We start from the raw sequence: 14,480 nt of genomic DNA on the forward strand, positions 1-14,480 counted from the left end.
TTAGGTCCTTTCCAACCTTATGAACTTATGAACATTCCTCAGCACAATGTCTGAACGTTTTTCCTTGGACACCTACAGGGTCAGTGAGTCCACCAGCCCTCAGGCAGCCTGTTCCAGCACCTAACCAGTTTGATCATGCTTAAACACTTCAGGTTAACTGCCTGATCCTTCTCCTTCACGAAATCCTTTCTTGCCAAAAAGAACTGCACTCTTACCATTCAGGTTCTTCAGAACCAGATGGATTTCCTGATATGAGTCCATTCAAAGCCATCATTCACTGCTTTCAGAGTTGATAATGGTATTTTAGATGAAGGTTAAGGAAAGAAAAAAATCTGTATGTTCTGAATTTTATGAACTTGTATTCTCATGTACACCGTGAAAAACCATACCCTTAAATATATAGTATCTACATCCAACTTATGCAACACCAGAATTATTTACGTGACTGCTGAAAGGATATGGGTTTTTTTTTTTGTTGTTACTATTGAGCATACAGTGTGTGCAACCCCGGCACGCAGCGTACAGCGGTTTGTAACACTGCTTTTATGAGTGCAGCCGCACTACGCTGCATTTGCAGCCTTGGCATCCACACCGAAGTGGAAGAAGCGCTCTGTTGCCATGCCTAAACGGGGCTGAACTACTCAACGCCGGCGTCGCCAGGCGCGGAGAGAGCAATGTATTGCAGGCTGCCAGCTTTTGTCGCTGTACGAGGTGGGGCTCCCCGCGTCGAGCCTGAAACAGCCAGCCCCGCTTCCCCCCCGCGCTGGATCCGCGAGCAGCACGGCCCCGCCTTCCCCGCGCTGACGCCCGGGGCGGGTAACGGCGGTCGGGCCGGGCTGCCATGGAAGCGCGCTGCCAGGCGCTGCCCCGGGCCGCGGCCGGTGGGTCCGCCTGCGTGCTGCCGGCTGCGGGGACGGGGACGGGGACGGGGACGGGCGGCTTCCCTCGCGAAAGGGAGATGTGTCCGCCTCTGCATCGCTACGTAGCGCTGTGTTTCGTCTTCCTTTTGTTTCAGTCCGCTTAATGTTCTTTTTTTTTGTTGTTGTTTTTTTTAAACGAATGGACGCTTATCTCCGGGCGGAGGACGGCAGGCACGCTGCCTCGCTGGCGGGGGGAGCAGAAGACGGAGATCCACGGGCGTGTTTTCTGAGAGGACAGCAGTGCTATGAAGAGGTTGGGGTTTTCTTTGCCTAGAAGTAGATATTAGCTGACTGCATTCCATTTTAGCGGTAAGAGACGCCTTATAAAACTACAGGAGATGCCCACTCCTGTTTTACCCGTGGAAATCACCGGGTGTTCCCACAAAGTACGCTTTCCCTACACTTGCCCCCGAGGTAATCCCATAGCCGGCCTCCCTCCCGACCTGTGTGTTTGTAGGGCAGCCGACTGGCCAAACAGCACGCACTGTACTTTGTGTTATAGGACAGCAGACCCGGTACTGCCAGCACTGCAGTGTATGCACCTGTAAGCACGTGGGGAAAAAAGCCAACCCGTAGAGCAGTAAAGGCACGTCTGCAGGCTAAATTCAAAGGGCAGGAGCAGTTCTTTCAACCCTCCACCCTTCTTCTCTCCTGAGAAGTCAGTCTGAATTTCCATGTCAAGCCACTTCTGACCCACTGTGGTTTGCAAGCTCTCAGGTGGAGCTCTCTTGAGTCTGGTGCAGGTTTATTCTCAGCACCTGGTTCTCCCGTGTTTGCATATCACTGCTTATATTTGGGTGCTTGGGTTTTTTGTGTGTACATATGAAAACAGTAAAGCCTCAGCTGGAAGTCCTAAGCACTTCCATCCTTTCCCAATGTTCTTGCAGTTGTTAACTCACTCTCTTTCCATTTCCTGCCTCTTCTGTGGTTGTGTTTTGTTCTCTTTTTTCATGAGTGAAACACTTCAGACTGAAAATCTATAAGATCTGCTGCAGAGGTAAGTGGTGCTGTTCACTGGGTGTACTGTGTCTTATCCTTCTTTCCCAGGGGAGGTATGAAGAAGCATTGGTACAATTTGAAAAAATCAAGGATACAGATTTTCAGGCACTGTATCAGCTTGGGGTAATGCATTACGATGGACTAGGCACGAATAAAGATCCCGTGAGTAATCGAGCTGTACTTCTTACTTCTCTTACAAATAGCAATTTTTAATTACTAAAGGCTTCTTTGTAAACCTGGTAATTTAAGATAGATAGGCCATTGATTTAGAAATAGTTCCATAAGGTACAGAAGTTTACAAAGCATCCTAAATGAAGGAGGCATCTGGGCTGAAGAAACTCTCAAACACAGGCACAAGGAAATAGGTTTATTTGAAAAATAAATATGGGGTACTTTGTGTTTTAAAGAACCACTTCTGTGAGTTTGGTTGTACTCTGTATGGGCACAGTGTCGCTTGGTTAAAAATCGCTATTGAATTGTTGGTTTTTAACAACCAGTGTAAATCTGTAAGCATGGAAATCAGGCAGCAGTATTTCCAAGTGTGAAGCATCCCAGAACTAGTTCCTTAAACCATCACAGCACTTTCAAGACTTCTGTTGCTACTGTGTTGATGCAGATAACTCCAGAGGAAGTCATGCTCTGTGAAAATGTAGAGGCATGCTAGATTTCATATAGAAACTAGAAGCAAATCTGTTTCTTTGACTTGCAAACAGCCAGCACTTCTTGCTTTTACATTTCTGGTATTCTGGAAGTAAGGTGAGAAGAGAGATTAAGTTACAAGATATCCAAGCGTAATCAGAGATTCATAGAATGGCTTGGCTTGGAAGGGACCCCAAGGATCATCAAGTTCCAACTCCCCTGCTGCAGGTAGGGCCACCAGCCTCCAGATCTGGTACTAGACCACATTGCTCAGGGTCTTGAACGCCTCTAGTAATCTTTGCAGATGCAACAGAAAATAAAGATTTATGTATATGATAGAACAATAGCCATTAAGAAGCAGCATTTGTTAGAAGTCATCAGGCAGTTCCACTTAGACAACAATATAGTAGTTTCCAAAATGTTGCAAATGTGAGAGGTATTTAGGTAAACGAGATGTCAGAACCTCACTGATAGCCACACTGTCCACACACATTTTAAAGAGGTAATGATTATGACACCTCAATTGTAGGAAAAGGGAGTGGAACACATGAAGAAAATACTCAACTCCAATTCCCCAGGAGCGAGACACTTGAAGTTTGCAGCTGCGTACAATCTTGGCAGAGCATACTATGAAGGATATGGTGTTAAGCGTTCAACTGAAGAGGCTGAAAGGTGATTGCAGACAGGAACTTTCCTGATGAGTTTAAGGTGTTGAGCTACTGCTACTGAGCTTTCTTGGTCTCTGTTTCCTTAGGTTGTGGCTTATTGCTGCAGACCACGGGAATCCAAAAGCAAGTGTAAAGGCCCAGAGCACTTTAGGAATGCTGTATTCCATGCCAGATCTAAAAGACCTGAAGAAGGTAAAGCCCACTTGCACCCTTTCCAAATTGTGCGAGTCACAACTAAGCTTGGATTTCACAGAACAATTGCAGTGGTATACCTGAATCTTTAAAACTGCATATTCCAAGCAATCCTAGACATTACCATTCATTTAAGCCCATATGAGGACATGGGTGGTACCTCTCCCTTTGGACTGACTTGCTGCTGCTAGCTGAGATGTATTTCTGTTTAGCACAGATATCAGAGAGGACAGAGTGGATTAAAATTCAGTCAGCCTTGATGCCCTTCAAAAATCAAACAGGTGTTCATATTGAAAGTTACTCAGATAATGCAAAACATTCATTGAGATAAGCAGGAAACAATATTGTGCCCCTTGCTTAGGCGTTTTTCTGGCATTCAGAAGCATGTGGCAACGGGAGTCTGGAATCGCAGGGTGCACTCGGCGTTATGTATCTCTACGGACAAGGCATACGTCAGAACACTAAGGCTGCTTTGGAGTGCTTGAAAGCAGCAGCAGACAGAGGAAACATCTATGCTCAAGGCCACCTTGTGGAATATTATTACAATAGAAAATTCTTCTCAACAGCTGCTGCCATAGCCCAAAGGTCAGTTAATTTTGGTTAATTTCTTATTATAGTCATCTAAGACAACAGATCTTACTTAGATGAAAGTGTATTTTCATGAACTTGTCTTCTCAAGATCAAGAAACGTGAGGTAATGAATTGCAAGACCTCATTTTTAAAGGGGGGGAACAACAGACCACTGCCACAGTAAGTCAGTAGGGTTCTCAGTTATTCAGTACACGTGAACTTTTTCTCCTGATGCTGTGAAGCAAACCACGCTTGAATTAGAATCCCAGGAGGAAAACAGGGTTGTAGATTCCTTGACCACAGAATGCTGTTTTTTTTTCCCTCTTGTGCTGCAAATACACTGATGGCAGTGCAGCCTGGGCTAGCTGTTTGTTTTTTAGCTAGTCTTGTTTGGAACATGCCCCCCCCAGGTGGTGCTGTGAGGCACAGTATTCAGATAAATAGCACATTTCATCCGCTGCGGTTGTGCTCACAGAAAATAGCAATGAAATCCCACAGTGCAGCTAGAAATGACCATTTCTGAAGGAAAAGATTCTGCCACCATATCTGAAACAGTTCCACGCAATGGGGATTGCTCCTAGAAAATCTCATAGCAACTAAACCAATGTTATCAAACACCCATATCTTCTGTGTCATGATTCTTTGGTCCTTTTACGTTCATGCCGATAACAGTTGGTGGCTTTATGCACTAACGGTATATTAGAAAGTACAGACATCACACATTTATGTACAGTTACCCCTCCCTAATATTTGAAGTCTAGGTTAGCTACTGATATTCCTCACTTCAAGTAATTAATCCATGTAGTTCTACTTACCATTGCAAGTCAGCTGTGCAAAACTAGAATTTTTGTCTGACTTGACTGGGTACTCATACTTGCTGTGGTATCTTGTTCTGTATCTTCTGGAAAGGATGGCAACAAATGCTGTCTCAAGTGGTAGGTTGCTGTCATTGTATTTGAATGTTCTTGCTAGATGATTTCTTTGGTTTGATACCAGGCAAAAACGTGGGACTTTGGGAGTTCCTGCTTTCAGTTTCCAATTACAAATGCTTTGCCTAATACTGTAGTGACAACATTAGTAATCATAGCCTGATAATTCAAACAATGGTCTTTCTATCTCCTCAAATGGTTTATAGTAAAACAAATAAAATAAAGCCATGCTGAAAATAAGGTGACAGCAAGCAGACAGATGTATGCAGAAGTAAGAAAGAGACTGAGCTGAAATGGTCGTTAAGCAATTTTCCTAAGGAGGTCTTCCAACATCAGGCTCTAAAATGCATGTCCAGGATGTTCAGTGTCTCTGATAGTATCTATAACAGCCTGGGCTGTATGAAGAGGTTTGCCTTTCCTCCACTCATATTAATTTCCATTAAATACTTGACTAGAAACTGTTGGTGTGAGATATGTTTCCTTTCATAATTGGTATACATGCAGTGAAAATGATTGCAGCATTTATCTTCTTTTTAATATTCAGTATCAGAATATTCAAGTAATAATAAGTTATGCCAAATAGAAGAATCCTGTTCAGCCTGCTGAATACATGAAGTTTCAGCTTATCTTGAGTAAATACATAAATGGAAAGGAGGCATTACCACGTCACATGGAAATAAAGTTGAATTAAATTGTGACTTGGAATAGCATTCTCTAACCTAATGCTGTACATTCTACAACAGGACTACAGCAAATGACAACATTGAGATGCTAGCAACGATGACTGACTGTCTCCCTGCATACATAGCCAAAGGGATTGCTATGGCTGCTTTCTACCTGGCTAGGTGCCTCCATCTTGGACGAGGTGTAGAGCAAGATGAGGCTGCTGCTAGGAAGTACTATTCTAAGGTAAGCTGGTCAGGTGCTGGAACAGACCACCCAGGGAGGTGGTGGAGTCACCATCCCTAGAGGTGTTCAGGGAACATTTAGGTGTTGTACTGAGGGACATGGCATAGTGGGAAGTACCGGTAAGAGGAGGACAGTTGGACTGGATGATCTTTTCCAACCTTGGTGGTTCTGTGATTCTAAAGCCTTACAAACTACTTTATACCTCCTGAGAGCACAAAAGGTCAGTAATGCAGAAGATGAGCTCCCTTCAGATTTTCTAAATAAGTGCTAATGTTGAAGTAAGATTTGCTGCCTGAGCAAAAAGACTAATAGTGGCTTCTGAAAACTGAACTACGTTAGTATTGCCTGAAAGTAAAGGCAAGATGGTGGTGCTAACTGGAGGGAGTGTAGAAGTGTGCATGTAGTCTTGCTGAGATGCTCTGTGACTTCTTCATACACAGATCATTTGTTTCTGCAAATACTTCAGTGCCCAGCTGGGTGCAGTCCAAATAAAAGGAGAGTTATGCAAATGGTAAGCTAGCAGCTGGCAATTTCTGTGGCTCCTTATTCAGTGTGCCAACTGATAGAAAAGGCCTAGCAGAACAGGCAAGCCTTCAGCTGGATTCATAATTTAAAATAGTTTGGGTTTTTTGCTGTGAAAAGCCTTTAAGAAGATAGGTTGAGATCAGGAAAGGAACACAAGGTTGGCTGCTGTGACCCTGTTTGCCAGCAGTCCTAGATAAGAAGGTATGGAAAAAGTACATCAAGATTCGATTACTGTATGGCATCACAAAGGAATATAGTCCATCCCACTGTCTTCTGTCTGGTCTAGCATTATGGACAGAAAATTACAGCTTTCACTCACCATTCGCTAGCAATGTATTTGCTACTGATAAATAAGCTCAGTATAAAAACAAATTGTATCTGGTGCCATCCATCTCTGCATCTACGATCCTAGAGAAGGAACAGACCACATCAAGGAGTAAAGTAGTTAAAGGGTGTGACTGTAAAACTTCTGAAAGAATGGAACTGTGGGTGTGTTCAGTTTCTTTTGTACTTGGAAAATAATTTTGTTGTTAATCATTCAGTAACATATACTCACCTAAACTGAAAATTGAGGTTTCTTTTGTTTTTAATTAAAAAATGAAACTAAGGCTAACAACAAGAGTTGAGTATACTCATTTTGAAGTACTGAGTTTTCCTGATGTAGTATCAAATACCAAACTTCACGGCCTTACTAGTGTTGTACTGGCAGTGTACAATTTTGTTTTAGCTACAGGCTAGTACTCCATATTCTTTTGTTTCCAAAGGCATGCCTTCTGGATCCTGATGTGGCCTCTGATCTTGAACTGAAAGCTAATCTTGGAAGAATTTAGTGCTTCCTTCAGTTGTGGCAGGTATTACACATACTCCCTGCAATAAGTCATCTTAAATCTTCAATTTCAGACTGTTCACTTGTGGCTTGAATTTCAAACTTATATAACAAAGAAAAAAAGCAAAAAGCTTACACGTAACTGAGATACATGGCAAAGGCAAACTTTTCAAATAGTTCTGAAGACTAGTTCAGTTAAAGATGTTTCACTGGGACAGGCATCCTGTGATTTCTCAATGTAGCACTGCTATACAGCACATAAATCAAACTGAACCAAATTAAAAGAATTGCATACTTCTTCCATTTTCACTATTTAGGTATTCTGAACCCAAACTCATCTAATTTTCACCTACAGCCCATTTACAGCTCACGACTTTATGCTGAATTCCATTTTTAAATCTTGTCTTTGCTAGTGGCATGTATACTTTCTTTTACATTCTTTTCTAACTCATCTTCATCTACTGAACCATCTTAACATGTTTTACCCATAGGCAAAAGAGATTGCAAGTCAGAAAGTGGTGTGTATGACAAAAAGCTTTACTTTGAACCACACCAATTTCTACTACTAGTGAATTCTACTTACTGAACGGCAGAAGAAAAGGCATCAGCCTGGAAGCTTGTTTCTCGGCCACACCAGGTCTATTTCTTCTATCCTCTTCACGTTCTGATTACACTAGCCCTGTATTAGAAATAGCTGGAGGACCTTTTGGTTAGGAGTGCATACATCTGAATAGCCTTATGAATCTTTTACCATACAATACTTGGATGAACCTCTGGGAAGTTTTCCTGATGGCCATGGTAAGCTTGCACATTTCTAAATACCTGTTTACTTGTCAAACTTGGTATGTGCGGGAGAGCTTGCTTCCTAGGACTGCGCTGTCACTTGAAAACTGTTCAGCTCTGTGGCAAAAGGAGGTGAGATGTTAGTAAAAACACTGATTTCACTACAGCAGATGGATTTTGTGGTCGGTCCTGTTTTTCTGAAGAACACAATTACACTAAATCTGAAAGAAAGTAATGAATGGCACCTGGAGCTTTTTGGTATTTAATTGTTTAGATGGGCTTTAAGAACATATTGATACTTTTTTTTTTTAACATAAATTAAAAACAAGCCCTGAAGATGTTTCTTTTTTTCCTTCCTTTGTATAAAATAAGGGAAAGACTTGAAAGTTGCCTGAAACTGTGTGGAAAAAGCCCTGAGTAGTATCAGGGAAGCTACTGGAATAGTTTGATTACCTACTTAGTCACTCATAGAAGCAATTCGTAAGCACTAATCTCTGACCTGACGTTTAGCACGGGATTCTGGTTAGAGATAACCAGTTTAAAATACATATTCTGGACACAGACTTCAATAAGTCAGTAAAACAGATATTCCTTATGAAACTGGCGCTGCTGAATTCATACCATAGTTGTTAGTACAGCCTAATCATCAAGTACCGAAATTGAATTTTGTTATTTATTGCTTACAAGTGCTTCAAACTACAGGAAATCTTTGGTAAAAACAAAATTGATAAAATTTTCACAATAGCTTTACATTAATATTGCACAACAAGGCTTTTTCGATGCACGAGAAAAAAGGAATGCTCAAATCCTCAGTGAGGAGATTAGAACTGTACAACATTCATTAGTTTACCACTATAAGCAAAACTTCTTCTCATAAATGTTTAAAATAGTTTCTGGTTTCTTTGAGCTTATATGAACATTTATTTTTCAATCTATATTTGAAACAGAAGAGTAGTCAAATAGAACAATTTAAATAAAAATTGGCAACTATACAACATTGTTTTGTCTACCCTACTACAGCATCAGATCTTTTTCAAGTATGTTTACTTCACAAAAAAAATCTCGAGAGGAAAAAAGAAAAACCCTAAAAATAATCATAGTCCTCAGCCCTCTATGGAAAAGAGGAAAATAAGTTTAATGTCTATTACTGGACATAGACATTTCTCTAGTGGTCCACTTGTGCAGATTCAAACCTAAGTGGCATTAAGCTGCTCTAAATGAGCTCGTAGCTCAGGACACAGTTCAGTTAGCAGCAGTTCCAGCAAAACCTGAAAAACAGAGAAGATTGAAGGTGATTACAGATGCCAAATTAGCATTTCTTTTAACCTTTCTGGTATATTCAGAACATCAGCCTGCTTTGGCAGGGGGGTTGGACTCACTGATCTCTAGAGGTCCCTTCCAACCCCTACAATTCTGTGATTCTGTGATCACAGGTAAGAAGAGCACGTAGGGTCCTTCAGCTCCTCTTGCATGCATCCAGCCCAGGAGCTCTCTGTCCCTTGAATTCTCCAAGCAAACAGTGGGTGTCCACTTCTCAGCTATGCCAACAAATCAGCACACACTTTATGAAATCAGGCAACTTGGGTGGGGTGGAGACTCTCTCAGACAAAAGCGATGCTGTATTTTAAACAGCTTTTTGTTACCCCAAAATGATTCAAATGATGAAATGAGTAATTTTCTAACTTCTTTCAAGAAGAAAAAAAAAGTTATCCGCAGAGATTAGTATCATCCTACTGTTATATGTGCATAACCACACACCCTAGGTTTTAATTCTGAGCGAGTGGAGCTCAGCAATTAAGAGGATTCTATAATTAAAAACCTAGTTTTCTAATTACTCACATAGAGCAGATGCTTGTTGGCCTTTCTTTCTTGCAGCGCATTGAACACTTTCACTACACCGTGGCGGGCGTTTTGCTGTCCAACGAGGTTCTGCAGAGTGTCTGTAACAAACGTGACTTGAGCATACAGCTTCACTCCTGCTAGGCAGTGTCCAACTGACATTACTACCCAAAATACATACAGGATTTGATTAAGTGGTTTCCTTACTGGTTATTAGATGTGGGATTAAGCAGAATGGAGGTGTTCTCACCTGGAATGTTCTCAAGTAGTTTTTGCTGTGCTCGCTGTTTGGTCTCTTGCCTTTGTTCATCGCTCTTGGCAATCGGTGGCGGTGCTAACTTTCCATTTGGCCAAAAAGCATCTCGAAAGATGCCAATATAGTAAACAAGCATTGCTTCACTGAACATCCAGTGTACAGTGTCACGGATTTGCCTGTAAAAAGGCATGGATGTGAGCACATCACCTCTTACCCAAATCTACCTTTTACTAAAAACAGCGGAAGCAATGCTCATCTTCATCTGCCTATTTACCAGTGCCAACTCCACCAGCATTACAGCGTGCTGGACTGAGCAGCAGTGCTCTAGAATGGATATCACTGCTGATAACCTGACTGAGATGTATAGAAGGCTGCACTTCAGTGTAACCTGCAAACAAGTATTCCACAAGCAGCTACTCAGAGCCAGGTCATTCTGAAAAATGGCAGCAGCTCATCACACACAAGGCCGCTTCACTGAGAAGAAAGTCTTACTTTTTCAAAAGTAAAGCCGTGTGTATGGGAAAAAGTCCTGGGTAAGTGGGCAGAAAGATAATTCCATTGTCTAGGGGCTTCTCAACATTGCTGTAGGCTGAACCATGGAACGCAAATGTGGATTATCACATGCAACGTACCCAGGATTATTATTATTATTGATATTCTCAACAACTCTGCTCAGTCTTTTCCTTGTGGAACAATGTTGCAGGTTCAGTACAAGTAACGGGCACTTACTTGTTGATGGTTCTTCCAAAAGTGACTTGTACTAGTGCAATTAATGTTTTTCTCACCCACTTAAACACTGGAACAGTGAAAAAGGACAGGAAACAAGGGTCAGTAACATTACAGAACCCCCATTACCCCAAAGCAAGAATCCTCCCCAAAACCCCAAACTAAAAAGCCCATCCTTGTATTAAATATTAACTAATGGTACACAAGTCTCCTTTTTTCTTGAGTGTTTTCCCTGTACTATTTACTATACAGTTTGTTTTACTGTTGCAGATGACAAACACCTGCATTACACATTTGCCACTGATACTGTAAGCTTTAATGTTCAAGAATATTTTAAGCATATTGAACCATGGGACTGCCCAACCACTATTTGTGCTAGAAGAAGAGGAAGCCCCTGCAAACTCATACCCTTTCTGTACCTCTGACTGCAATGCTATGTAGTATATATGTAGATGAATACTACAGTACAGTACACAGCAGCAGCACTGCAATTCTGAAAGCACTCTCACTCACACAGTTAGCCTTCCATTGCCAATTAAAGGAACAAACACGGGTTCTTCCTAGTAATTAGCAGCTAAGAGTTCTTTCATGCTGTTCACCATCATCAGAAGAAAAGCCTCTATTTGGAATCTACATCTGTCATTTTTGGAAGGCAATGCATTTTGTAATAGTTACCCTGTACCTAATTTTATAGTGTCAAGTGTGGCTCCACATTCAAATAGAATTTTCTTTATTACCATCACTCAATTGGATAAAGAAAGAAAAAATCTGGTACTGAAAGGTGCCACAGTTACAGCATCTTTTCCATTACACAGACTGCAGAACTGAAATGCATCCATAATACCTTGAAATGGACATTAAAACCACACTGCTTCATTGCTGGCACATTCTGTGATGGAGACATCTTTTCTTCCTCATAATTCATATGCTGCTGCCCATTTACAGTCAACGTGCTGTTGTACTTCCCTACTTTCTCCAGATTTACTCTCTTTAATGAAAAAGCATATTCTCTCCCTTACTGCTGGCATTTTTACTGCAACGTTACACCGGAACAGAGCATTTATTCTGAAGTCAGGAACTGTTGCAGAGCAGCTCCTTGCAAGGTTAGTTGGCTACAGAGATTGCAAGAATATTCCAACTTTTTGAAATAGCAGAATAATGTGAATTACAGAGCACCCTGGCTTTCTTGGCCCACAGGTTCCATCAGAAAATAAGCAGGTTTGCAGCTTACTTCCTCGCAGCTCAAAAATCTCCCCAATCAGCATGAAACATGGCTCAGCAATAGAGTCCCTTTTTCCATCCACCTCTTCCCCATAGTCTGACAGGTCACTGTCCTCTTCCGTTTCTTCCTAAGAACAGAGGGACAACACAGACACAGCATGACATTTCCTCAACACTGCTTGTTTGGTTTTTTTCCCCTTATCTTCTGGTCCAGAACACCTCCTTCATGACTTGATTTCTCTTATTTTGTTTTCTTTCTTTACCTAATGGTGACGAACTTTTGATCACCTGTCACCCAAACCCTGCCTGAACACAGGGTTGGAGCCAGATGATCTTCAAGGTCCCTTCCAACCATCTCGTTCTGTGATTTTACAGTCCTATCCTACAGCATCTCAGCTGTACACCAGATGGTCTTACCCCTTCTTCCCATTCACCAAACCCCACCTTTGGAATCCCCAGCTTTGCAAAGCAGCAATAAGTTGCTGTATAAATGCAGGAAACAAAAATATTGTAGTACAGGAAAAAAATCCTAGAGCCGTGCTGGTGTGCAGAAGTCAAAAGTAAAAGCACGATACGTAGGCAGGAATGCTGTCCATTGGACAGAGAGATGCATGCATGATGTGTGTAGAAGAGATTTTCATACATAAGAATATGAAAACCTAGTGGGAGCAGTGTGTTTCGAGATCAGTCATGCTTCCAAGAGAAATGCAGATGATCAGGAGAGTGCTGAACTGAACTGTAAGAACTACACAGAACATAACCAGGAGATGCTAGAGCTGCTCAGACCAAGAAACAAAAGAATAAAAGACCCACAGAAGTAGTAACTCCTGATAAAGAGCATGATCCTCACCCAAACACAAAGGTTTTCTGGATAGAAAGGGAATGGGCAGCTCTGTGTTTGGCGCAGACAGGACAAGAGCTGGTCAAATACAGCAAGATTTGGGTTAGATGGTAAGAAGAGGCTTATAACCAAGGAGTGAGCTGAGAACTGGGACACACTGCCCCTGCTTGGCTGCAGAACATCCATTGGTCACTGAAGCTTTAAATACACCCCAGATAAAGACTTGCCAAGTAATTTTGCTGGTACTGCTGAGCCTACTTGGATAAGAAGGGTGAATCCAATGACCTCTCTGCAGTCCCTGTTTTATTTTTCTGCTCAAGTGAATCCTCCTCCATTTAGAGAATGCAGTAAATGCAGACTCTTATTCTGTTTAGCAAAAGAATTGTTTCATATAACATTACAACCAGAGATGAAGCAGTTCCCTGGAGGTTGTATATCTGGTAACACAAACAACACATGACAGAGCACCATGGAATTGCTATTTTAGTCAGTAAGCTATTTTAGTCATTCATCTATCCTTTGTTGTGTTTTCAAACATGAGGTTGTTTGGTTTTTTTATGGCTCAGTATGAAATGTGCCAACCTGTTTGGCCACACAGGCTACCATCTGCATGCCCAAATTCCCTCTGTGAGCCTGAACACCATTTGCAGACATTCCTCATAAAAACCAGCTTTGCTCCAGAAGTTTCCACTGCCAAAGGAAGTCTCTTAAGAGAAAAACTCCCTAAAATATGCATGTCTAAAACACAGAAAGTGGGAAATACTAATAAAAAATAATCCCACATAGAACAGGCTTCATTCATTTGTGATAGGTTGCAAAGTTACGTGTGTGTGTGTGTGAGAGAGAGAGAGAGAGAGAGAGAGAGAGAGAGAGAGAGAGAAAGGGCAGGAAACTTATTTTATTAAAAACACCTTATAAATTCATAGACAGCTCTTCCTTATGAATCTTTGTTTACCTAAATTAAGAATGACCTTTGAAAACGCCTTCCAATAGTACCTGCCATTCAAATGTGTTGTCATAACGGCTCTCTGCTTACTCTGGCTAAGTAATTAAATCTGGGAAGATAACTTACCTCCTGATGAGAAAACCAGTCACAAGGAAGTCGCTCTAAAAATGATGAGAGTGAAAAAGATGACTTTTTTCCTTGCACGTCGATCACTTTGAGGTGTTCTGGAGAAGGGCTTAAGAAGGCATAAAGTGCTTCACTTTGACAGAGTCTTTCATCAGAGAGCAATTTCTGTGAAAGGAATACAGAGAGAGAAAAAACACATTAAATATTTCTTTGTAAGGAACAAAATGCATCAAGCCAGGTATTAAAACTGATTAAGACACAGCTCAAAAGTAGAATGAGAAAAAATAATCTGCCTGACAGACTCTCAACTATGATAATCTTAAGAAGCTCATCAAGCTTTTAATCTTGCAACTTCCTTATTAACAACATGAGGTTCTAATTTGTAAGAAATTGCTTGTTCAGTGTTGTAGTTAAAAATGACAATTCCAGAACTTTTTTACTGCTCCTTAGCTGGTCAGTAATCAACTTACCAGTAGAGGACTGGCTACTATCAACCAAACTCATCTCAACTTCATGCATTTTAGATGACTCTCGCGCTTAACAATGCAAATCCTCAGAGCTGAGC

General features: G+C 41.4%; 2 protein-coding genes and 1 long non-coding RNA gene across 4 annotated transcripts in view; 1 reads left to right on the plus strand and 2 right to left on the minus strand.

Annotated features, from left to right (window-relative positions):
* Nucleotides 1-988: 988 nt before the first annotated feature.
* On the minus strand, nt 989-1,561 carry LOC136048766 (uncharacterized). The gene is made up of 3 exons (XR_010622219.1): nt 1,491-1,561; nt 1,066-1,363; nt 989-1,028 (listed from the first exon to the last, which is right to left on the minus strand). It is a non-coding gene; the product is annotated as an uncharacterized LOC136048766 (long non-coding RNA).
* On the plus strand, nt 1,089-7,272 carry LRP2BP (LRP2 binding protein). 2 transcript variants are annotated; one of them, XM_065736560.1, is made up of 7 exons: nt 1,089-1,173; nt 1,968-2,081; nt 3,088-3,230; nt 3,313-3,418; nt 3,780-4,003; nt 5,661-5,826; nt 7,116-7,272. In XM_065736560.1, exons 2-7 carry the CDS (start codon nt 2,046-2,048, stop codon nt 7,179-7,181), a joined length of 741 nt encoding a protein of 246 aa, XP_065592632.1. In that variant the 5' UTR covers nt 1,089-1,173; nt 1,968-2,045; the 3' UTR covers nt 7,182-7,272. The 2 variants fall into 2 exon arrangements, with proteins under 2 accessions (XP_065592632.1, XP_065592631.1); XM_065736559.1 differs by lacking the exons at nt 1,089-1,173; nt 1,968-2,081 and adding an exon at nt 1,858-1,917.
* A 1,339-nt stretch (nt 7,273-8,611) lies between these two features.
* Nucleotides 8,612-14,480, minus strand: part of SNX25 (sorting nexin 25) — a 58,566-nt gene continuing 52,697 nt past the window's right edge. Inside the window, exons 14-19 of the mRNA XM_065736538.1 lie at nt 13,916-14,080; nt 12,013-12,130; nt 10,785-10,851; nt 10,050-10,231; nt 9,800-9,900; nt 8,612-9,228 (exon numbers count right to left, since the gene is read on the minus strand). Of these exons, the coding sequence (XP_065592610.1) occupies nt 9,154-9,228; nt 9,800-9,900; nt 10,050-10,231; nt 10,785-10,851; nt 12,013-12,130; nt 13,916-14,080 (708 nt within the window). The 3' untranslated portion in view covers nt 8,612-9,153. The remainder of the gene's footprint in view (nt 9,229-9,799; nt 9,901-10,049; nt 10,232-10,784; nt 10,852-12,012; nt 12,131-13,915; nt 14,081-14,480) is intronic.

This window comes from Cyrtonyx montezumae, unplaced genomic scaffold, assembly GCF_038088225.1.
Source record: "Cyrtonyx montezumae isolate F1298 unplaced genomic scaffold, pur_monq_1.0 scaffold_2, whole genome shotgun sequence".
Taxonomy (NCBI): Eukaryota; Metazoa; Chordata; class Aves; order Galliformes; family Odontophoridae; genus Cyrtonyx; species Cyrtonyx montezumae.

Coding starts and splice junctions, on each gene's coding strand:
- LRP2BP (XM_065736560.1), top strand. CDS start 2,046: ATGCATTACGATGGACTAGGCACGAATAAAGATCCC. Junction 4,004..5,660: donor GCTGCTGCCATAGCCCAAAG/GTCAGTTAATTT, acceptor ATTCTACAACAG/GACTACAGCAAATGACAACA. Junction 5,827..7,115: donor CTAGGAAGTACTATTCTAAG/GTAAGCTGGTCA, acceptor TTGTTTCCAAAG/GCATGCCTTCTGGATCCTGA.